Below are 26,593 nucleotides of genomic sequence, written 5' to 3' on the forward strand. Positions count from 1 at the left end.
GAAGTAACATAGATTTTTATATTTATACATAATAAATCTAAGTACGCAGAACTTAACATGTTTTCAATTTTTAAACATTTTCAAGATTAGGGAAAACTAATGGACCACAAAACTCAAAATAATTATATGTTTATGCCCCAATCCAATGTAATTCAAGAAATACCCATTCTCTCAAAAAAAATAATTACAGCCCATACCCCCATATATTAAGGCTGATAATTTTTGCTTAACTGATACTAAATCAGTAGCATATAATGTATTGATATTATTAAGGCTGATAATTTCGCTTAACTATACTATAAGAGTATATGTATATTGTTGTGGTATCATTACGGTTTCTTGTTCAGAAATTAATCATTAGTCAATGATATTATAAGAGTATATATATATATATATATATATATATATATATTTATGGCATCATTAAGGATTCTTGTTCAGAAATTACTCATTAGTCAATGATACTATAAGAGTATATATAAGAGTATATATAAATATATACTCTTATAGTATCATTGACTAATGGTAATTTCTAAGTAAGAAACCTTAATAATACCAATACAGTATATATATATATATACTGATTTAGTATCAATTAAGCGAAATTATTAGCCTTAATGATACTAATACATTATATGATATTGATTTAGTATCAGTTAAGTGAAATTAATTAGGGGTATATAATATAATTATTTAGTGAGGTATGAATATAAATGAGTATATACTTGTAATTATTTTATTTTTATGAGGCATTTGCTTAGTTTCCTTTGAGATTATTCAGCTTGTTGCCCAAGGATGGAGTGCTTTTTATGAGGCTTTTTTTTTTCCTTCCAATTTTGGCTCAAAAAATGTCACATTACTATAATTAGAAATAATTAATTAACTTTATTATTCTCATTTTATCGTCAATAAAATAATTTATAGCTACATAAATATCTAAGAATTATTTCAGAGCATATATTTTTTTTAAAAAAAATAAATAACGTATCAAATTAAATAACATCACATAAAATGAGATAGAGCGAGTAATACCTTTTATTTTCTAAATAAAAATGAGAGAACTAAAAGAGGGAATAAAATGTGATTGCATGTGCTAAGGTGTTAGATGTTGAACACAAACATATAGTATATGCGTAATAGTACATATATTTATAACTAAAAAGGGAAAAGTTCAAGTAAAAAATAAAATAAAATAAAGATACACATGAGCATGAGGCAGGCACAAAATACCATGTAGGGTGCACATGTAATTTGATCTCAATAATTGATACCTAAATAATTTTCCCCTAATTACCTTTACAGCTGAATTGGGTTCTTCATCTCACTTTTAATTCATCACACTAATCATAATGTTTTTTTTTTCTATTTCATTGTAAATTATGTATACGGATAGTGAAAAATATAAACTTTAACCTATAATATTATGTTAGCAGAAGCGGTTCAAATATATTAATGGTCTACAGAAAAAATCAAATGAATATCTTTTCCTTTTTAAAAAAAAAATGTGTTGATTAGTTTAAATAGTTGTGTGGATTGTGATTTTCCTTTGACTTTATCAATGACTTTCTGTAGATGCTAACCCCTTTAGAGCTGCCTCTATATGTTTGTAATATTTTTACTAAATTATCAATAATTATTTATTATAAAATATATTTATACTTAATTTATATAACTAATTAATAATTATTTAAATACTCCCTCCGTTCATTTTTACTTGTTCATTCATAAAATAAATTTTTATTTTTACTTGTCAACTTTTGACATATCAAGAAAAGACAGTTATTTTTTCCATTTTTTAAAGTTATCATTAATACTATTCTCCAAAAAAAAATCCAATACTTAATATTAAACATAATTTAATAGGAATAGTATGGTTAAATACATATATCACTATTTTTTTTTCTTAATGTGTGTATTCAATTAATCAGTAACAAATAAAAATGAATGGATAGAGTATTTTATACATAGATAATACACAACTTAAGCAATTTCTTTCCTTTTCTTCTCAAAAACCCATTTTTCCCACTTGGAAAGGGATGATTTATACAAACTTGTCTGACAATTTGCAAAAGATGTCCACAGACAATAGATACACCTGTTGATACACACATAAGAATGAAAAAAAAACCAACGGATACGATACAATGGATAATTCTGTTCCTTTCTTAATTAAAAGTCTCGAATTCGAATATTATTTCTTCTACTTATATTCACATAGTAAAAATGAAACCATGTAACAATTTGAATTTCAAGTACCTCATAAATTATGATCAATAAAATGTCACTAACGCATAATATAATTAGCCAAATAATCATTTGCATGTAAAGAAAGAAAAAAATACGTCGTTTGCACTTGCAATGAAATTTTTAGACAAGATTAACGATTAATTTAAATTTTGTACAAATTCTTTGTGTTATTAGTGTACTAAAGTTTCTACATAATTTTAATGATATTTAACACACTAATTTACTTTAATACAACTATAATTTATAGAAAATATCAATGATGTATGATTAAACGTTATCAAAGACACTTCATCCAATTCTAAGCGTTAACGATCGTTAGTCAGTATATAACTCAACTAAATGAGTTGGGGTCGAATCCCACAGGGAGCAGTACGTGTATAAGATTCAATTGGAAAGTATGGACATGGTCAAATCAGTCATCGAACTAAAAATTATCAAATAAAAACATCATTCAAATCAAGGGGTGACACGAATGTCAAATGGGGTGTTTTGGTTTTGATTATCAACTACAAGCAAGGACAAACAATACGAAATAACAATAATGAGACGGATTCTTGGGATGTGATCGATTATAGGCTAATATAGACAAATGGGTAATTGCAAATATTAGAAAATAGCTAGATATTAATGAGTAAGCTAGGCTATAGAGGAGATAAACTTTCTCTCGAACAATTTACCCCGAATCAAGTTAATTTCTCTCGAACATCAACAAGCATGCAAAATAAGAACAACCCATACCTTAGTCCATTCACTCTCTCGAGCTGAATGTGTGGAATTGGGTTTAGGATTCACTGTCTCGAGCTGAACCCAGGTCAACCCAATACCCACAAACCATCAATCAATAAGTTTAGTTTTAAAACTTCTCTCTCGAGCAAGCCAAAAACACAAGGATAAAACTGCATTTGCAACTACAATTCTTAAATTAAACCACAATTAATGATTGAACTCACTTCTAAATAGTATTTAAACTAACAATTAGCAATACCCATAAACTAAATCAGTCCATAATCACACCCCAAGAATTGTGGTTTTAACTAGTCATCATAAAAAGGTAAAAATTGTTACCAAATTGATTATCCATCAACTTGGTAAGAGTAGATTCGTCCTTACAATGGTCCAATTCAAAGAATCTCAAAGACCCACTTCCAATTTCTCAAAAGTGAAAAACTTCAATTCTTCAAAGCTTAGGAAAAACTAGAGAAAACTTGTCTCAGTCCTCAACTATGATAAAATTATGATAATAGATAGATGATAGACAGATAATAGATAGATAATAGATACTAAACTAAATGTTCAAAAATGTATTTATAGTCGCCAAAAATGTGTTGCGAAGAGTCACTTCGGCGAAGTAAGTCGGGCTTGCCGAACCACTCAGCGAGCCACCCTTTGGTCATTTCTATCGCCCTTCTGCCTTGGCATTCAACATCCTTAAGGTCTGTGACTTTGGGCGATCCAGCACTACATCGCGGAACTACTCGGCGATCCGCCGACTGCTCCTTTCTCTTGCCAACTTGGTTCTTTCCTTCAGGGTTTAGCACACTGGAATTTTAGGCGGTCAAGTAGCCATTCGGCGACTCACCAAGTGGACTTGGCGATCACCAGGCTTGCATTTCTTCATTCTTTCAGCTCGCTTTGTTCCTTTTTGCAAATTAGTGTCCTTGCTTTGTTCCTCAATCCATATACCTGGAAATCAAGAGTTTTACATCAGTTATTGGCACAAAATAAGCATTTGAGGACACTAAATATATATAATTAAAGACCTAAATGAGTCCAAATCTCGGACTCATCAACACCCCCAACTTAAACTTTTGCTTGTCCTCAAGTAAAACTCAAGTTCAGCAGTTCAAAAATGATGTCTCAAACAGTGCTACACAAGACTCAATCATAAATGCACACAACAAGACTCAACTTACTCATGCAAGGATCAATTGTGCACTCAAAGATTCAAGTTGTGACTCACCTTCATCAAAGATTCTCAAGTTCACAATACTTGCTTCAAATGCAAGTTCAAGCTCAACAAAGGTACTCAAATGCCCTCACAACAAGAATGATTCCATATTCACACACAATTGTTCAACAACTTATAGTTTCGGAATCGCATACAACTCTCACACTGACAAAGATGAATAACTGTATGACTTCACCCATAGGTTTCCCCTTATTTTACAATCAACATTCACTTCAGCTCACTCAAGATAAAAAAAAAGGTCTTTTCAAGGCTTGTAACGGGGTTGAGTGTAAAGGTATGGTCATTTAGGTTCAATGGTTGCTCTCCTCCTGAAATGTGGTATGAGCAACACTTTCTTTCCTTTTCTTCAACATTTTCACTTGTGCTCAAAATTCACCCCATTATTCACTTCCAATAGAATATTGGACACTCCATTTCTTTTGCAACTTTCACAACTTTTATTTCATAACTTTTTCATTCTTTTTCTTTTTCATTCTTTCTCTTCTTTTTTTTTCATATGGAGGGGTTATGTCTTTTTCAAAACCATGGATCAAGGGGTCTTCTTCACACTTTTGGATTTACCTTCTCTTTTCACCACATCCCCAACTTAGGCTTTTGGCCTAAATTGGCTATTCAAACAAACCATACTTCATGAGGATTATGGGTGAATGGACAAAGAAGGGTTATAATTTCATAAAGTTTCTTCCAAGAAAAGGATAAGACTCAAAAAAGGTTTCAAGTAAAGTTCATACACTCGCAAGGTTGGCCACAAAAGAGGTATATTGTCAAATTGTTTCACTCTTCAAAATTGTTGCCTAAGATCATTTCAAGAGCTTGCATCACTTATTCAACCGGACCAACGGGGCAAATTCTAGGTGTCATCACATAGGGTTCATAATAAGCTCATCACACAAGGCATTGACACCAATATCAAACAAGACTCCACACTTTCTCTAGTGTGCAATGTTCATCACAAGAGACTCTTTCGATAATCGTCTAGTCACAATGAGATGCAAAAAGTCCACATATTGTTTATGCAACTTCATTTGGCCTCATCGTAGCCGCGTATTCATTTTTATTTGATTAAGAGCACTATTCAAGTCATCGGTATTGATCATAACCGATACTCAAATTTGCACAAGAACAACCTCAATCACACACAAGGGGTGGAATTTTTTTTAAAAAGGGACAAAAAACCATTTACATTCAAAACAAGGAGCCACAAGCTTAAACATCCACAAATCAATATCAAAACACAATTTTAAACACAAAAGCCCAATAATATATATACAGAATAGTCACAAGAGGTAAGTATGGAAATACCTCACCCCACCACAAATAAAAAAGAACAGTTGTCCTCAAATGCAACAAAATACTAAAAAGTCAATAAAAATGACAGAGAGGGAGATAAAAAAGGGTCATGTCTACACAGTCGCTCCATCTCTCGGGGCATCAGTGCCCGGTGCAACCTCAACAGTGGCTCCACTAGACCCAACCATGATGGTGTCTCTCAGGGTGGTCTATCAGGCGGTCTCGAATATCACATCCTCCAAGTCGGCCAGATCATCATATACGGCGGCATCTCACTCTCCTAGCTGCTCCTCATTGGTCTCCGCCTCTGATGCATCAGTTGCCACATCCTCCATAGGTACATCTCCGGTGATAGCCGGAGGCATCTCAGAACTGCCGGGAGAACCCACACTCTCAGCTGCCTCAAATAAAGAAGTGAAGTCTGTAGACTTTAGATAGTCCACGTCCTTCCTCAAATCTGCAACCTCGGCTTTCAGAGCCGTTATCTCTGAAGTAACCCTCTGTCGACACTCACAAGTCGCGACTTTTTCTGTGAGATCATCAATAGAAGTCCGAAGGGGTGTCAATGCAGCTAGGATGATCCTCTCAATCATCCAGGGTACCTCAGCCTCCAATCGGGTAGCCCGGACATCAGCAAAATAGACTAAGTGCCCCATCTTCAGGATCATGGGCTGAGTAATCCTGGTGGACTGGGAAGTAGTAGAAACACCAGGGCCTGGGAGGAAGTGGAAGCAGGTGTACCTGAAGGCCCGGAGGTCGGAGTAGGCAAAAATGCCTCTGCAGGTATCATCTCAACATCAACCTCCGCAGATGTGTCCACCGGAGCTGCTCTCCTCTTGTATGCCTCATCCCGAGTGTACTCGACCTCTATACGCCGAATGTCTATGGAGGATGTGGAGGTAACCTCGATGTCCCTTTTCTCATCACGATGGACTCCCGCACGCTGGCATAGCTCTGTGATCAGGATCGGAAATGGAAGGAACGTCTGGCGCTGCTTGGCCCTCATGGCCATCTCCTGTTTAATAATAAGTCCCAAGTTGAGCCGCTTATTTTTGATGATCGATCCTAGACAAGCTGCCTTTGCATGACGGAGGATGGACTCATTCTGTGAAGGCATAATGGAGTTGTTGATGAATTTGAACCAGTACCGTGCAACTACATTCAAGTCTTTCTTCTTTATCTGGGCTCTAGCATGAATCCACCTCGGGGTGGTATCAGAAATAAAGGGGGAAAGCCATCCATTTAGGTCATCCAAGGGTTGGGCTATCGCCAAACCCTCATACTCGTGCTCGAACCCCGTGGCTCTATCAAGCACAACATTTATGATCAATTTTAAAGCACAAAATTTGGGAAAATTAACAATTTAGGCAATTTTAGGCACAATATCAAAACTACAATAGGCACACAATCACATATTCAAGATTTCAGAGAGGCCCAGCACACATCAACACAATTTATAACAATGCAATTTAGTTTAATCGCTAATTTAGAGTTTGGGGTTCGGAAAACCAACCTTTAATGCCGAATTACGATTTGAAATGCTAGGCGACAAAGATTTCCAACTCTGAACACAAGATCAACGACCAGAAAGAAAGAAAATGCGATAATATAGGAAATATAAAGTGCGGGTGTGATTATATGTTAAAAAGTGAGGAAATATGAAATAGTTTGAAATTTTAAACGTTTGGCCTTTTAGAAACCGTCCAGTTCGCGCCCTTTCGGCGATATTATTTTTCTTCACCGAACCATTCGGCGACACGCAGAGTGGTTATTTACCTCGCTGAGTTTTACAGGACCTCTAGTTAACTTGGGGTCCAAACGGCGGACAAAGTCGGGCTCGCCGACCTGTTCGGCGATTCACTGACTTGTCCATGGGCTTGCTGAGTTTTACAGACTCCAACCTGATATTTTCATGAGCCCAACAGTGGTCCAAGTCGGGCTCGCCGACCTCTTCGGCGAGTCACCGACTGGACATTTTCCTCACCAACCTGCACTTTTCAAACACATTCGACACTTCAACCTGCACAATCAACACACGATTATTCCAAAAACAAAAATAAAGCAATAAAAACTTGGGTTGCCTCCCAAGAAGCGCCTTAGTTAACATCGTGGCACAACGCAAGTCCTCACTCAAACTTCATTCTTGGGGTTTGCCATAGTATCACTAGGCATTCCCCTTTTTTGTCTGGGGTAGAGACGAGACAACATATGACCCATTTGGGTCTCCAGTAGCTGAATAGATATGGAATGAGAAACATTAATCTAATTCAGCATTGAGACATTCTCTTTTATCTCTTTCAACACTCTGTCATGTTCTTCAACTTTGTGGAGAATGAGTGAGAGTATCTCTTCTACTTGTCCACCCTCATAGTCCTTGGGCTTTAAACGCTCATGAGGAGGAATGTACCTATCTTTCTTGTTATACAGTGCTTCAAATTCCATGATCTTTTTGGCCAAGAGATCCAGCTGAGTCAACATTTTGGTCAAATCATGGTCCTTCTCTGTCCCTTGTTGGTCTTAGTCAGTTGATCAAGGAGTTGGGTTGCTATTGCATAGGGTTGTCATATTAGACCATCTAGAGAAAGTTGGTCAGCCACTCCTCTATTCTTAGGACCAAGACCTCTATAGAAGCAGTCCAGTAGCATCTTATCGGTGATTCCATGAGTTGGGCATTGCAACAATAGTATCTTAAATCTTAGCCACAACTCATGGATTGCCTTACTCCACAATTGCCTGAAATTCTGGATGCTATCCCTAAGAATCATCATCTTCGAAGGGGGAAAGAATCACATGCACTTGAAATGCGATAATGAGCTCTTTCCACAAAGTGATAAGATCTCTTAGCAACTCAGCCAACTAGTTGCACGTTTCTCCCATTAGAGAAAATGGGAACAACCTCAGCTAGACCAACTCTTGAGATATGTTTTTAAAGGAGAACGACCCACAAATATCAACAAAAGTCCTTATGTGCTCATGGGGATCCTCATGAGACAACCCACCAAACAACTTTTTCAATTGCAAGAGCTGCAACATGGTGCTTGTAATGTGGAACACAACGTTCCCTTCAGCTGGAGGTAAGCGAATGGAACCAACTACACCCACTAGATTAGGGTCATTACCATTCGGCTCATTGACATCATTGAGATTGTCGTTGTCATCTTGGTGGCCCACTTGGCTACCATTGCTTCTGCTGACACTCATTTCCTCTGTTTTAACAGCAACACACAAACCAAAACTGAAAGTAAGTAGATTCAACTATGACTAAAAAGAACAAAATTCAACTTCACCAAAAAAAATCTCAAAAAACACCACTCCCCGACAGCGGCGCTATTTTGATTAAACGATATCAAAGACATTTCATCCAATTCTAAGCTTCAATGATCGTTAGTCAGTATATAACCCAACTAAATGAGTTGGGGTCGAATCTCACAGGGAGCGGTACGTGTATCAGATTCAATTGGGAGTATGGACATGTTCAAATCAGTCATAGGAATAAAAATTATCGAATAAAAACATCATTCAAATCAGGGGGTGATACGAATGTCAAATAGGGTATTTTGGTTTTGATTATCAACTACAAACAAGGACAAACAATACGAAATAACAATAATGAGATGAATTCTTGGGATGTGATAGGTTATAGGCTAATATAAACAAATGGGCAATTGCAACTATTAGAAAATAGCTAGATATTAGTGAGTAAGTTAGGCTATAGAGGAGATAAACTTTCCCTTGAATAATTTACCCCGAATCAAGTTTATTTCTCTCGAACATCAACAAGCATGCAAAATAAGAACAACTCACACCTTAGTTCATTCACTTTCTCGAGTTGAATAAGTGGAATTGGGTTTATGATTCACTGTCTCGAGATGAACCCGGGTCAACCCAATACCCACAGACCATCAATCAATAAGTTTAGTTTTAAAACTTCTCTTTCTAGCAAACCAAAAACACAAAGGTAAAACTGCATTTGCAACTACAATTCTTAAATTAAACCACAATTAATGATTGAACTCACTTCCAAATATCATTTAAACTAACAATTTGCAATACCCATAAACTAAATTAGCCCATAATCACATAATCACACCCCAAGAATTGGAGTTTTAGCTAGACATCATAAAAAGGTAAAAACCGTTACCAAATTGATTATCCATCAACTGGGTAAGAGTAGGTTCGTCCTTACAATGCTCCAATTTGAAGAATCTCAAAGACCCACTTTCAATTTCTCAAAAGTGAAAAACTTCAATTCTTCAAAGCTTAGGAAAAACTAGAGAAAACTTGTCTCAGTCCTCAACTATGATAAAATTATGATAATAGATAGATGATACACAGATAATAGATAGATAATAGATACTAAACTAAATGTTCAAAAATGTATTTATAGTCGCCAAAAATGTGCTGCGAAGAGTCACTTCGGCGAAGTAAGTCGGGCTCGCCGAACCACTCGACGAGCTGCCCTTTGGTCATTTCTATCGCCCTTCTGCCTTGGCATTCAGCATCCTCAAGGTCTGTGACTTTGGGCAATCCAGCACTACATCGCGGAACTACTCGACGATCGTCACTGCTCCTTTCTCTCGCCAACTTGGTTCTTTCCTTCAGGGTTTAGCACATTGGAACTTTAGGCGGTCAAGTAGCCGTTCGGTGACTCGCCAAGTTGATTTGGCGTTCACCAGGCTTGCATTTCTTCATTCTTTCAGCTCGCTTTGTTCCTTTTTGCAAATTAGTGTCCTTGCTTTGTTCCTCAATCCATATACCTGGAAATCAAGAGTTTTACATCAGTTATTGGCACAAAATAAGCATTTGAGGACACTAAATCTATATAATTAAAACCCTAAATGAGTCTAAATCTCGGACTCATCAATGTACCCAAAAAAAGAATATCAACGATAAGTTGAGTCCTACTTGTAACCAAATTATTATTTTTCCAAAGTTAATTACAATTATGATATTTATTGTAGATTTTCCTCAAAATTACATCTCAAGTAATCTTTCAAACCATCAAACAATATTGTGAACCTTTCTAAGAAATAATTTTTCAAGCTTCATATGTTGTGGAACTTGATAAGATTCTTTTACTTAGCGGTATCTTGTCATGCATTTTGAACAAATTTTAAATTCTTTTCTCATATACAAGCATAAAGAAATCACAAGATAAACTCAGAGAAGGATACAAAGCGTTGTTATATATATAAATGAAAGGAGAAGGTAAAAGGGTTATTTGTAGGCTTGTTGTTGAGCACAATCATAAACGTGCATTTCTGAATAGTCAAAAAATTTGGCGATCAAAAAGGAAAAAATTGAGGCCCAAAAAAATCTTATTTTGCTTGATGAAACTTAAGACACTTTCTAGTGGTTAATTACTTCGTACTTTACAAGAAGCAATGTTTGGAGCTACACCTCATACAATTATAACAGATTAAGGCCATAACAAATACAGTTGCAATGATATTTCCTAACAGTATACACCATTTTTGTATATGACACATAACAAAAAAGATTTCAAAATATCTAAGTCAAATTAATCAACAACAAAATGATTTCACATAGAAATTTTAATTGGTGTAATCATGATACGACTACTTCGAGAAATTTTAAACAATGTAGATCTAAATAATAAAAATATATAATAGAGAAGTAAATAGTTGGTTGATGAGGATATATATGCAATTTTTGAAAAAAAATGGATACTGACATATATGTGTACTATTTTTTGTGCAAACATGTCCACAAGTCAAATTAAAATAGTGAGCATATGAATAATATTTTAAAGATATTTGAATTCTATAATGAGTGTATTTGTCGTGACCCCAAATAATAAGTGTATGGTTGGATTGACTTAAAAAGTAGTTTTTAAGTTAAAAATAAAAAGTTAAATTTAAATAATTTTTAAGTCAAAAAATAAAAAGTAGGGGATACCTACTTTTGGTTTTTAACTTATTATAAGTCATTTTAAACTTATTTTAAGTTATTTTTATTTTTAACCTTGCCAAACACTTCCTAACTTATTTTAAGTCATTTTTTTTACTTATTTTAAGTTATTTTTATATTTGACAAACACTTCTAGAAGTAAAAAAACTGACTAAAAGGAAGGTTTGACCAACTTTTAAGTCAATTCAAAGACCCTCTGAGTCTATTGATGCTAAGTTAGATTTTTTTAAAAATGGATTACAAGATTAAAAAAGTTGGGACTATGATTTGCTTAGCGTTGGGTTGCTTGTATTTTTCTAATATATATTCAAACTGTGACATTAAAGGTACTTGGGGTCAACTTTGTGCAAGAACTGAAAGGTACAAATCTATTTTAAAATAAAGACAAGTTAGGTGGATAAAGCTTGAGATGGTAAGATCAAAGCCTACATAGATGGGACCTTCATTTATAAAAACTCTAGAAGTGACATAGGAGAAATCATTAGAGATGTTTTTTGATAACCTTATCGTGAAATTCATAGTCCCTACACAATTCAAGATCAATAATCAAGAAAAAATAGATCTTCAATTTTTTGAATAAACCTCAGTAAATAGTTGTTTAGTGATCGTGGGCATATTTATATGCTTAAACGCCAAATGAAACTGCCACGATCCAAAATACACCCTAGATATGACATGACATATAAGACCCTGAGAGGCCCTACACAAGTCACCTAACATACATCATAGATAGTAGAAACAAAAGAGTTTAAAAGTAGCATTTCATATAAAAGAGTTTGACAAAGGTAGTGGAAGTCTAAACATAAGTCTCAAAGCCATCTATTACATCAAAGGAGTGATTGAGATGTAATCCATACATCACATATAAAATATGAAATGAAAACAACATAAAGCAATAAAAGAGTCTCATTCCTTGGAACATGAGGACTCACCAATCTTCAATATCTATAAGGGATCACTAGTCACGAGTATGAGAGATAGGAGCGTCGGACCCTACATTAGTGAAATAATGTAGGCACAAGTATGTGTTAGTACATGGAATGTACCAAGTATATGCATGAGAGTTATGAAATCATGCTAAAAGGAATTTATATGACATGCAATGACCAAGCTAAATCATAAAATAACATGTTAGAAAACGTAAGTCATAATCATCGTCAATGCAAGCTAACCATCTTATGAAAACACTTGTGAGATACTTTAGAAAGTAACCTTAGTTCATTATTGTGGAAAGTTTACCTTTAACCGACATAGACCATGTGATTTATAACATGGAATCTGGTGTCTATCCCACACCGAAAAGAGATGTCCTTACTTGCCAAGGTAAGAACCATAAAATTGAGCTGAAGTGGACATACTAGCTAATGTCTATCTAAGACAAACCTATGGTGACACATAGTTATGGGACATGGGTAATCACGCTTGTCCAGTCACTACTAAGCATAAATTCCACATAATATTTATTAATCTTAACTTGTCTTATTATCCATGGAAGTGAATAATTAAGTAGTCAACCCAAGCTAGAGTTCATTAGAATAGCTCCTTAATCTCGATTCAATGTAGGTGAGAAAACTTATCAACCTTATGAATCCTTTTTGTGCGAAAACCTTTCACAATCATGTTTTGAGTAGCATGTGAGAAATTATTTCATAACAACAACAACAACATCAATGTTTTACTCTCAAAGCAACCTTAAATCATGTATATAAATTTCATAAAGAAACATGGATATCTTCATAAATTCATCTTTGATAGTTCATAAGCTTTATCATGTGATCATAGTCAAGAAATCATGGATCATGCATGGTTTTATGTGAATTCAACTTAGAATCATGTCATTATCTCAATTCATACATAAGAAGATATAAAACAATCAATTGGATCATAATTGAAAAGAACCTATGAGATTGAATAAAACTCTAACTTCAATTGGAGATTCTAACTAGTATAGGTGAATACTATCATACCTTTATGTCAAAAGTCCACAATCAATGGTGAACTTTGAGACTTGATCTTGAAACCTTAGACTCTTCTTCAAGCTTTAGAGAGATAAATTTTGGGGTAAGAACTTGGAGGGATTTTTGGGGAAATTTGAAGAATGATTTAGAATAGTTAGCTTTTATGCTTAAAAGACTTATAGAGGATCAAAATGACCTAGTTTAGGCATAAATCCATTAGAGAAAAAGAGTATAAAGCCCTTTAAAATAATTGTCGACCACCATCTACGGTTGGACCTACGGACTGTAGGTCCTTCTACGGACTGTATGCCCTTCTACCAGGGGAGAATTTAAGTTTAAAAATGGGTCATCGAAACCCGTGGTCATTCAGCAAAACTCGATGTATTACTTGTATAATTCTTAAAATATATCAAATAGCAACCGAAGGAACCCATGAGCACAAACAACTGGATGGTTCACTGGTTTGAGTGTTAGTTTTCCACTTTGAGGTTGAGGGATCGATTCCCAGATGCTACATTTTCACAACCTTGCATTTTATTTTATTCACAAAAGAGTTTCTATATTTAGCCTTTTTTAAACTTCTTCTAATGACTTTTTCATATAATAAAATTTATTTATTTTGCAAATGTATTTAATATTTTTCTTATGAAAAACCTATATTTATTATTGCTAAAATAAATACGGTCCCTCAAATTTGAAAGCCTAAATTAGTTGCCTTTTTTCTTAAAGGGATAGAGACGCACCTGACAATGGTACTGCACCCGTCTTCTTGAAATTCTAGATTCGCCTCTGCTTTCTATGGACCATACTGGTCAACCGTAGAAAGTAATCAGAGACTCTTAATTTGGCCAACTTTTGATGAAACCCATGTATGACTCGTAGGTGTTTCTACTAATCGTTGCTAACTGTATAAACCAACTTTAAGCTTTAAAATTTTACTAAGTTTGGGGGTCACCTACGAGACCTATCTATGACTCGTATATGGAATGACAGACCGTCCTGTTGAACCGTAAAAAGGGTAGTTAGACTTTTTTTGAAAAAATATTTTCCCACTAGCTACGGTTTCCATCTATGGACCGTAGAATTTTCTACAGTCTGTAGGTGGGACCATAGAAACAGACACGAGTCCAAAAACTACATTGTCCTTCTTTTCCAAATTTGAGGTGTTACAATATCTCCCCTTGGGAACATTCATCCTCGAATGGAAATCAAGACATCATAAGGAGGGTAGGAAGAAGATCTAACAACCCAACACAAATGCAATCACATAAATGCACATATCCGAGAAAGAAAATCGGATCCAAGCTAAAGCATATCCAAAACATCATTTCATAAGGCCAATATGCAACTCATACTAAAATGTACATAATCATGGAGAAATCAACCAGGTTAACTCATTTTCTCAAAAATCAAGTTTTCATGAGTGCATGCATGAGGAAATATGAGAATAACTAAGAAATAAGGACGGACCATGAGGAACTAAATACCTCAAGCTAGAGTGGGGTCGGAGGGAAAGAGATGAGGGTATCGAGACATCATATCGGCCTCGGCCTCCCAAGTAGCAATCTCAACTAACTGATTCCTCTAAAGAACCTTTATCGAAGCAACTTCCTCATTTATAAGCTTCTTAACTTGTCGATCTAAAATCTCAACCGAAATTTCTTCATAAGAAAGATTCTCCTTAACTCCCAAACCTTCTAAGGGAACAATGTTTATCGGATCTCCAACACATTTCTTCAACAAGGAGATGTGAAAAACCGGATGTACCAATGCCAAATCATTAGAAAAATCAAGTTCATAAGCAACTTTACCAATACGCCTAAAAAAATTTGATACAAGCCCCCATAACGGGGACTAAGCTTCCAAACCTCATAACACCCTTCATGGGAGAAATCTTCAGGTAGACCTAATCATGTACATCAAATTCAAAGTCTCTACTTCTAACATCGGCAAAAGACTTTTGTCGACTTTGAGATGCTTTCAACCTTTTTCTAATAAGACGAACTTTCTCCATAGTCTTATGTACCAACTCGGGACCTATCAAGGCAACCTCACCAATTTCAAACCAGCCTATTGGAGATATACACCTCCTACCATAAAGAGCCTTAAATGGAGTCATAGCAATGCTGAAATGATAGCTATTATTGTAAGCAAACTCAATCAAAGGCAAATGATCATCTCAATTACCCTTAGAGTGAATCACACAAGCTCTCAACATATCTTCCAAAGTTTGGATAGTATGCTCTGCTTTCCCATCGGTTTTCGGATGAAAGGTCATACTAAGCTTAACACGAGTACCAAGCCCCTTTAGGAAAGACTTCTAAAACTGAGAAGTAAATTTAATACCACAATCAGAGATAATGGATAAGGGCACTCCACGCAACCTAACCATTTCTCGCAAGTACAACTTAGCATAGTTGATTTCATGTGTCAGGAGACTTTATCCAATACTAAGTGCCAACGACCGTGAGTAGTAATATAACTCAACTAGTGAGTTGGGGTCGAGTCCCAAGGGAGTAGTTCGTACTAAAGAATCAATAGAAAAGCATAAACATGCTCAAGTCAATCATAGCTAAAAACATTTACGAAGAAAAACATAATTCAAGTTTGGGGTGACACAAGTGTCAAATATACAGGGGGTTTGTTTGTACTATCAACAAATAACACGAAAATACGAATATGGAGACGGGATTCTCAGGATGTGATAGGATTATGGGCTAAGTTAAACAATCGGATAATTGCAGTTAATAGTAAATAGCTGCAAATAAGTGAATAAGCTAGACTTTAGTGGGGATAAACTTTCTCTCGAACAATTTATCCCGAATCAAATTGGTTTCTCTCTAACACCAATAAGCGGCAATGAATCACAACCTTCGCTTTAGTCCATTCGCTCTCTCGAGCTGAATGTGTGGAAAAGGGTCTAGGGTTCACTCTCTCGAGCTGAACCCATGACAACTCAATACCCACAGACCATCGATTCAACAATTTTGGTTTTAAAACCTCTCTCTCGAGCAAGCCAAAAACACGAAGTTAAGATTGTATTTGTAACTACAATCCATTAAATTCAATCACAACTACTGAACGAAATCATTTTTAAATAGCAAATAAACTATCAATTAGCAATACCCAACAGTTAATTCAACCCATAATCACATAATCACACCCCAAGAATTGGGGTTTTAGCTAGACATAGTAAAAAGATAGAAATCGATACCAAAATGTGTTTCCATCAATTGGGTACAATTAATATTGTATTTACAAACATCTAAGATGAAGAATCTTCAATACCCACTTCCAATTTCTTAGAAATGGAAATCTTCAAAGCTAAGGAAAAATATCTCTCTATTCAGTTCTAAGCTCTAAACTTCAAAAACTTACTGAATGTTCAATCAGATACTAAGCTAAAAATTTAAACAAGTATTTATAGTTGTCAAAAAGTGTGCTGCAAAGGTTTAGTCGGCGTAGTTAGTCGGGATCGCCAATCCACTCGGTGATCCGCCCTTTGGTCATTTGTATCGCCATTTTATTTTTGCCTTCAGCATCCTTGAGGTCCTGTAACTTTGGGCAATAAGACACTGCATCGCGGAACTGTTCGGCGACTCACTGTAACAACCCTCTCGGAAGGATGCTACTACTTAACAAGAAAGCTATTATAATACTTGCACATTTCAAAGGGATTAATCTAAGATATATAAATTATAATTTAATAGAGGAATTTAGCCCAAAATAACAAGTGAAAGATTTAACGGCTTGTCATTTAGAAATTTAGTTGATATCAAATTTAAACAAGACAAGAGTCTCAATTTATGGCGGGAGAATCTTTCAAAATACTTTTAAAAATACGCTAAGAGATTTTCATATATTATCTATACTACTACAAAACATGTTATAAATCATTACCAACTTCGGGGTACCAAAGCTTGATCGGTTCATGCTTCATACAAACCTTCAAAATAAACTGTAAATTTAATACATTACAAGACTTGGGTTTACACACCCCAAAATAGTAAAACATGTAGTCATACTTATTTTACAACCCATGGTGGTATGATCAAATTAGCCTTCAAAATTTCATGTAAATGTACAACATATAGATCATGTACAAGTCCCAATATTATGCAAACTATAGATGCCTATATGCAAATGTGATCTTCCCATAAAGCTCGCAAAAACTCCACCTCCAATGGCCAGCTTCAAGTATCCCCTCGAACATTCCCTACAATAGAAACAACTATCGCTAAGCATAAAGCTTAGTGGTGTAAAAACTATATGCATGGAGCCGCTAGATTCACCAAGTTACCTTTCAAAAGTCATGGGTAGCACGATTGAAACATAATAAATAAATCAAGTGAACAATATATTAAGGGTATCAAGTTCTATATTTAAAGATTCAAGTGTTAAGAACGTTCAAGCACCATTTCCCAAGAGATCCAGTACCAAGGCTCGCCCAATATATACATCATACTGTCACACCCATCATAACCAAGTATCAAGAAAGACCGAACCCCTGTATCAAGAAGGGTCAAAGCCCAATAATCAAGAGAATCAAGAACCATATTAAAATGGCTTCCTAGTTCATACTTAAAATGGACAACTTCCATACTTAAGACGAACCAAAAATCCAGAGTCAAGATGGCAAATAATCTGAATCAATAGGCATGCCAATAGTGACAAAATCAAATCCACAAGAAGGACAAAGTCCCAACAAGAATGCCAAGTGATCAAGCAATCCGTACAAGTGGGCGAGTTACACAAGTGTCTTGAAAGTCTCAGAGAATATCAATACGACAATACAACGTGACAAGAAGTAACCAAGGTATCAAGATAACCCTTCAAATATACAAAAAGATAACAAGAGTACAAGTACAAGCTTATACACAACCTCGGGCTTTAGCATAGAAATAGTCCAACAAAACTTCAAGAATTCAAACCGTAGCCCGACCAACGTATCAAGGTTCTCAACTTGTACATGAGTATATATAACCTTAAAAATACAATTAAATAACTTCTTTAACTTCTATTAGCTCAATAATGTTGACGTAAAATAGGATCATTATCACAAGTAAGCCTACCATGTACAAATACAACTATGCTCCCAAAACAGAGAATCTGTCCAGCTTGGTACATCAAGTCGCAACTTAGATTTGAAAAGGAAAAATGAAAACTGGACTTTATATTCTTCATGAAAGATGTAGGTACATCTATTAAGGTTGCTAATAAATAAGAATCACCGCAAAATATATTTTGTACAAGAAGATATATTCAAAACACTAACAGTTGATCATACAATTTTTAAAATTCCAAAATCTGAACAGAACTTTCCCTATGTTGCATCCCATATTCCGAATCTATAACAGCTAAATTAGAGTTTTACATAAACATAAGATTTGTAGGCATACGAATTAGGTTTCCAAATCATATTTATTCACTATAAACGAAGTTCTAGAGAACGAGATATGCATAAAATACCAAACACTACCCAGCTCAGAAACATATTTCATCACTGACCAAAGAGAAGGGTGTGTCTCGAATTCCAGCCAAAAGGACCAAGGCATTCTTGAAATTTTGTGAGTACTTGTCACGCCCCGAGCCTACACCCTGGGCGGGACCGGCACCCGGAGACCATTTCTAGCCCCAAGCGAACCCTTGGCCTGGCTTTCTTAACTCAGCGGAAACCTCAACAGAATAACTCAATGCAATGCAATATTACAAAACAACTTAACTTATAAAATATGGCCATAAAGGCAACTCGAATCTCAAAATAGAATATTTACATATATATAGATGAGAGACTCAAAACTAACTGACTGACTGTCTGTCTATGAAGCCTCTAAAATACTGAGATGGATGTTGGGACAGACCCCGCAACATCCTAATAAAACAAAAACTAAGAACACAAAATAATTGAGTCCTCCGGAATGCAAGGAGGCTCACCACTGACTCTGGAGTGCTCAGCTGGATCAACGACGTGCAGGATGCTGATCCGGGGTACCTGAATCTGCATCATCAAACGATGCAGGCCAACTGGCATCAGTACATGGAATGTACGAGTATGCAAGCTGGAAAACTAAGCAACAAAGGCTAGAAGGAAAACTGGAAGAAACTGAATAGCTTACCTGGCTCAACTTAACTCAACCTGACTGACTTCTTTCAATATAAGGCAATTTAAAACAAGTGCGATATAAAGAAAGATTGCTTAAAACATGCTATGAACTCTGTGTGTATACAAGGATACAATAAGCCTGAAATGTGTATAAAAATACAATGAACTGATGTATATAAAAAATACAATAATCTCTGTGTATGAAAAATACAATAACTGCTGTGGGAGTTTCTCTAACCGACAACCATCACATAAGAGCTATAGTGATGATACAGCGATCGACCTCACGCTGCCAGAGCATCTTATACCCGGCCAAAGGTATAAGACCTGAACTGCCTAATGGATCCACTAGTCTAATCTGAAAAGGATTCATCTAAAAAGTATGATCCTTTTCTACCCATGGTGGCTAACATGGTTCTATGGGGGCTGTGGGTTCTTTGAACGCTCCCCCAATTCGGTGCTCGATACTACTCCCAAAAATGTACTGGCTCTTATGTTTTTAAAACATATTTCTTCCTGCTGATATGAGATAATTACTCAAAAACTAGCCCGAAGGCTTTTTGGAAATCTCAGTTTCCAACCTTGTTTAAATGTAAAAACATTTCTTTAAAACTTCTTTGGGAATACATAGTTCCCTAATAACTTTGAGAAAAGAACTCAACTTTAAACTCTTTACTTTACTTGAACTCTTGGCTTGATGTGAAACTCTTAACTTAACATGAAACTCTTAACTTTTGACTTGACTTGAAACTCAATACTTAACTTGGAACTTGAGCCTTAGAATGAAGTTAAAACGCTCAATGAAGACTCTTGGAAAACCTTAAAGACTTGCTTTGACTTACTTACTTCTAAGCTTGACTTCACTTGACTTGGAAACTAACTTCACTTGAATTGGAAACTAACTTCACTTGACTTGTAGTTTTACTTGACTTTTGGAAGTACCTTGGAGTGTTGGAAACAACTAGGAAACATAGGTATAATACCTAGGAACATGTATAAAAAAAGAAATGGTGAATGAAAGGGAAGGATTGGTGTCCTTGGCACTAGGAGAGGTGCAACAGCCCAGCCCCTTTTTCCCCAAAAATCCGACTTTTTCCCCTTGTTTCTTTCCAATTCTAAACCCTCTCAACCTCAAGGTTTCAGCAGCAACACTTAGAATCATAAAGACCCTTATTATACAATAGATTCAACTCAAAAATCACAGCCAGAAATCTGTACTAAATCAGCAAGAACTTCAACACAACACCACTACAACTTCAACAACCAATAAATCTTCTCTTGGAATTAAAAACGAGTTGGTGTGTGGGGGTATGAACCAACCAACACTAAGGATCATAAAATCCCTCAATATACAATAGGTCACAACTCAAATACACAGCCCAATCCTGTCCCACAACCAACAATAACTTCAACAACACAACTAACAACATCAACAACAACTAACAACTTCAACAACTTCAACAACAAATCCAATCTCTTCTCAAATCATAAAAACGAGCTTGGTATGTGGGGGGAAAGGATAAACCCACACTAAAGACTCACATACCTTGATAGGGATCACCCCCGACGAAAATCCACAATGATCTTGACAAATCTTGTTGATCTCCTCTTTCTTCTCTTCTTCTTCTCCTTCTTCTCTTCTTCTTCTCTTGAACCCTAACTCTTTCTCTTTCAAAATGGGACAAAATGATCCAAATATCAGCCTAATACAACAATATAAGCTCAAAAGAAATTATTTGTGAAAAGACCAAAATGCCCTTAAATTTCCGGAACGGAATCCCTGCCAACTGCCCAACTTTCAAAGATCATAACTCGCTCATACGAACTCGGAATCGAGCAAACTCAGTGGCGTTGGAAAGATCGTTCCACAAGCTTCGAAACCATAACTGGAACTACTCCTAAATCATCCTGAGCTAGGAGTTATGACTGCTCAAAGTTGGCCAAAAACTCACTGATTTCCACACTTAGCCAAATTTTCCAGATTTTAAATTTTTTCCAAAAATGACTATTTCCAAATTTCAAGCTTCTTCATATTCATTTTTAAATTGTCGGATGTTACAATATCTCCCCCTTGGGAACATTCGTCCTCGAATGAGGTAACTCTTACAAAGCTAAGGGTGAAACATCAACTCAACACCCAACAAACAACCATGCAAACACAACAACAATAACGACATGCTCATTATAATTTATAGAGCACTAAGAAGGAAATTAATACCTTAATCTGCGGATTCAAAGAGATATGAATATCTCTTCTTCATGTCTTCTTCGGCTTCCCAAGTTGCTTCCTCAACAAATTGGTTCCTCCATAGGACCTTAACTGAGGCTACATCTTTCGTTCTCAACCTACGAACTTGACGATCCAAAATTTGAACAGGAATCTCCTCATAAGATAAGTTATCCTTGATCTTGATACTTTCAGTCGGTAGGATCAATGAAGGATCGCCTATGCACTTCTTCAACATGGAGATGTGAAATACCGGATGAACCGCTGCTAGTTCATGTGGTAACTCCAACTCATAAGCAACATTGCCAATCCTCTTGGCTATGCGGTAAGGTCCAATATACCGGGGACTAAGTTTCCCCTTCTTACCAAACCTCATAACGCCTTTCATGGGTGAAACCTTCAAATATACCCAATCGTCTATTTCAAATTCTAACGCCCTTCTCCTAACATCGGTGTAGGATTTCTGACGACTCTGTGCCGTTTTCAACCTCTCTTGAATCACTTTCACCTTCTCCATAGCTTGGTGAACTAAATCTGGTCCTATCAACTGTGCTTCACCAACTTCAAACCATCCAATAGGAGATCTACATCTTCTCCCATAAAGAGCTTCATATGGAGCCATCTGGATGCTAGAGTGATAACTGTTGTTGTAGGCAAACTCAATGAGAGGTAGGTGATCATCCCAACTCCCTTTGAAATCGATCACACAAGCCCTCAACATATCCTCTAAGGTCTGAATAGTGCGCTCTGCTTGCCCATCCGTCTGAGGGTGAAAGGCAGTACTTAAGTTCACCTTTGAACCCAAGCCCTTCTGAAGAACTGTGCAGTAAACTGTGCACCTCTATATGAAATAATGGAGATTGGGACTCCATGAAGTCTCACTATCTCTTGAACATACAACTTGGCATAATCTTCTGCTGTATTGGTAGTCTTTACCGGTAGAAAATGAGCTGACTTTGTCATTCTGTCGACAATCACCCAAATAGAATCATGTTGTCTGCGAGACCTTGGCAACCCTGTGATGAAATCCATATTGATCATCTCCCACTTCCACTCTGGAAGTTCTATCCTCTGAGCCAAACCACCGGGCCTTTGGTGTTCAACTTTCACTTGTTGGCAATTTGGACACTTAGCAACAAACTCAGCAATGCCCTTCTTCATGCCATTCCACCAATAAACTTCACGCAAATCACGATACATCTTGGTGGAACCCGGATGAATAGAATATCTGGAGCTGTGAGCTTCATCCATAATCTTCTCTTGGAGTCCATCTACCATAGGTACGCACAATCTACCTTGAAATCTCAAAACACCATCTCCCCCTTGTTCAAAAGCTAATACTCTTTGCTTTTGAACATTTTCCTTCAACTCGAGAAAAATGGGATCTTGATCTTGCTTCTCTTTCACTTCTGACATTAATGATGACTCGGCCCTGCTCGTCACCGCTATTCCTCCTTCTATGGAATCTGTAAATCTGACTCCCAGGCATGCCAGTCTGTGCACATCTTTTGCTAACTCTTTCCTTCCTTCTTCAATATGGGCGGTGCTACCCATAGACAACCTGCTCAAAGAATCAGCAACAACATTAGCCTTACCTGGGTGGTAAAGAATACTCAGGTCATAATCCTTGAGTAACTCTAACCACCTCCTCTGTCTGAGATTAAGCTCTTTCTGAGTAAGCACATATTGAAGGCTCTTGTGATCAGTGAATATGTCGACATGCACACCATACAAGTAATGACGCCATATCTTCAAAGCAAATACTACAGCAGCTAGCTCTAAGTCATGGGTTGGGTAGTTCTTCTCAGGAACCTTTAACTGTCTGGAGGCATAAGCTATAACCTTGCCATTCTACATTAAGACACAACCCAAACCAACTCTAGATGCATCACAATACACCACAAAACCTTGAGTACCTTCTGGTAGCGTCAAAACTGGAGCTGTAGTCAATCTCTTTTTCAATTCTTGAAAGCTTTTCTCACAAGCTTCAGACCATTGAAATTTCACTGTCTTCTGAGTCAACTTTGTCAAAGGAGATGCAATAGTCGAGAACCCTTCAACAAACCTTCTATAATAGCCAGCTAATCCCAAGAAACTCCTAATTTCAGTTGGAGATGTGGGTCTAGGCCAATTCTGCACTGCCTCAATTTTCCGAGTATCAACTTTAATTCCATCACCGGACACAATGTGGCCTAGGAATGCCACAGACTTAAGCCAAAACTCACACTTAGAGAACTTAGCATACAACTCCTTGTCTTTCAAAGTCTGAAGAACTGTTCTGAGATGACTAGCATGATCTTCTTCATTCCTTGAATAGACTAGTATATCATCAATAAAGACAATAACAAACATATCTAAATAAGGTTTGAAGACTCTATTCATCAAATCCATGAAAGCTGCAGGCGCATTAGTCAAACCAAAGGACATGACCAAAAACTCATAATGACCATACCTGGTTCTGAAAGCTGTCTTTGGGATATCACTTTCCTTTACCCTTAACTGATGATAGCCGGATCGGAGGTCAATCTTTGAAAAACAAGTGGCACCCTGAAGCTGATCGAAAAGATCATCAATCCTCGGAAGAGGGTACTTGTTCTTGATGGTAACCTTGTTCAACTGGCGGTAATCTATACACATTCTAAGGGAACCATTTTTCTTCTTCACAAACAAAACCGGAGCACCCCAAGGTGAGACACTCGGTCGAATGAAACCCTTTTCTAGGAGATCTTTCAACTCTTTCAACTCTGCTGGTGCCATTCTATATGGCGGAATAGAGATAGGACGAGTATCTGGAATGAGATCTATGCCGAAATCTATCTCTCTCTCAGGAGGAATTCCGGGTAGATCATCAGGAAACACTTCTGGAAACTCTCTTACTATAGGAACTGACTGGAAATGAGGTATCTCAACACTAGAATCATGAACTCGGACTAAGTGATAGATACAACCCTTCGAAACTAACTTTCTTGCCTTAAGGTACGAAATAAAACGACCCTTAGGCACTGCTGAACTGCTACTCCACTCTATGACTGGCTCATTCAGAAACTGAAACTTGACTGCTCGAGTTCTACAATCTATCGATGCATAACAAGCATAAAGCCAATCCATACCTAGAATGACATCAAAATCTACCATGTCTAACTCAACCAAATCAACCATGGTGCTCTTGTGATTGATAGAAACAGGACAATCACGATAAACTCTTTCCGCTAGAATAGACTCCCCAATAGGTGTAGAAACACAAAAGGGTTCACAAAGTCTTTCAGGAAGAACCTCAAACTGATTTGCAACATAAGGAGTTACAAAAGATAAACTCGCTCCTGGGTCTAGCAAAGCATACACATCAAAAGCAAAGACTTTGATCATACCAGTGACAACATTCGGAGAATTCTCTTGCTCATGGCGACTGGTGATAGCATAAAGGCGGTTTGCTCCTCCACCTACACTAGAAGTAGCTCCTCTAGGTGCCGTCCTGTCTGGTGGAACAACTGAAGAAGACTGTGCTTTATTGCTTCCATTACCCTGCCTATTCTTTGGACACTCTCGCATGAAATGTCCATTCTGACCACACCTGAAACAACCAATGGAGCCATCTCGACAAATACCTGAGTGGTTCCTACCACATTTTGGCGCAAACAGGAGGCTTACTACTCCCTTGCGCCACACTACCCGAAGATTGTGCTGGTCTAGCCCTGAAGTCCTTCGAATTCTGAACATTAAATTCACCTCTGTATCTGGGTGCAGGTGCTCTAGCAAATGATGGAGCAGGTCCCTTTTGCCTTTGCTGAAAGGAGGAACGGTTTGAATTACCTCTCTGCTGCCCGGACTCGTTCCCGATCTTAGCTCTCTTATTTCTGAACTCTTCTCTGTCCCTCAGCTTCTCTTCCTCAACCTGCTGCACATAAACCATCAACCTTGATATGTCCATGTCCCCGATAAGCATTGCAGCCCTACCTTCCTTGCTCGACAACCGAGACAACCCAGCAACAAACAAGCTCATTCTATTCCTCATGTCCGCAACCATCTCCAGAGCATAGCGGGATAATTGTGTGAACTTCAAACTGTACTCATGAACACTCAAGGACTCCTGCTTAAGTGTGAGGAACTCACGTACCTTGGCCTCTCTCAATTCTCGAGGGAAAGAAATGCCCCAAGAAAGCTTCCTCAAAATCGGGCCCAACTTGTAGGTGGTGCATTCTCAGCTCTGCCCCCTTTCCACTGGTCGAACCAAGTTCTAGCAACATCCTTCAATTGATAAGCAGCTAGTTCAACCCGCTCAATATCTGCCACATGCATCACATCAAAAATCTTCTTCAACTCCTCAATGAAATCCTCTGGATCCTCAGTAGTGCTCAAACCCATGAAACTCGGAGGATTCATCCCCAAGAACTCACGAATCCTTGAAGTGTCAGCTCCTTCATGTCGAGCTCCTCTTTGCTGACCAATCTGATTTGCTACAGCTTGACTCAACATTCTAATTGCCTCTCTGAACTCGGCATTAGAAACTTCCCCTTGATCTTGCACTCCCGGTGCATAGGGTAACTCTTGCTCATCAACATAACGTTTAGGAAGACGCCCTCTACCAACTCTTCGTGGAGGCATGACTATCTGAAACACGCGCAAGCATGGATTAGAAAGAAACTTTTTAGAGATCAACTCTAACGCATGAAATGAGTGTGAAAGAAATGAGAAATCTTCCTAAATGTTGCAGCCTCCCAATTATAGATGTGGCGCGCTTCACACCGATAACTAGGACTCTACAGACACGGCTTCATAGACTCCCTAGGACTCCTGAACTCTGTGCTCTGATACCAAGTTTGTCACGCCCCGAGCCTACACCCTGGGCGGGACCGGCACCCGGAGACCAT

At 37.1% G+C, this 26,593-nt stretch overlaps 1 protein-coding gene across 1 annotated transcript; it reads right to left on the minus strand.

Moving 5' to 3' along the window:
- Positions 1-5,778: 5,778 nt before the first annotated feature.
- LOC125819748 (uncharacterized) lies at positions 5,779-6,162 on the minus strand. The gene has a single exon (XM_049499195.1). It carries the CDS (start codon positions 6,160-6,162, stop codon positions 5,779-5,781), a length of 384 nt encoding a protein of 127 aa, XP_049355152.1.
- Positions 6,163-26,593: the final 20,431 nt, after the last annotated feature.

Source organism: Solanum verrucosum, unplaced genomic scaffold, assembly GCF_900185275.1.
Source record: "Solanum verrucosum unplaced genomic scaffold, falcon-dt-bn FXZP01000169.1, whole genome shotgun sequence".
In the NCBI taxonomy this organism is placed as follows: Eukaryota; Viridiplantae; Streptophyta; class Magnoliopsida; order Solanales; family Solanaceae; genus Solanum; species Solanum verrucosum.

Bases quoted from the DNA above. Each gene is read 5' to 3' on its own strand.
- LOC125819748 (XM_049499195.1), bottom strand. From the start codon at position 6,162: ATGGGGCACTTAGTCTATTTTGCTGATGTCCGGGCTACCCGATTGGAG.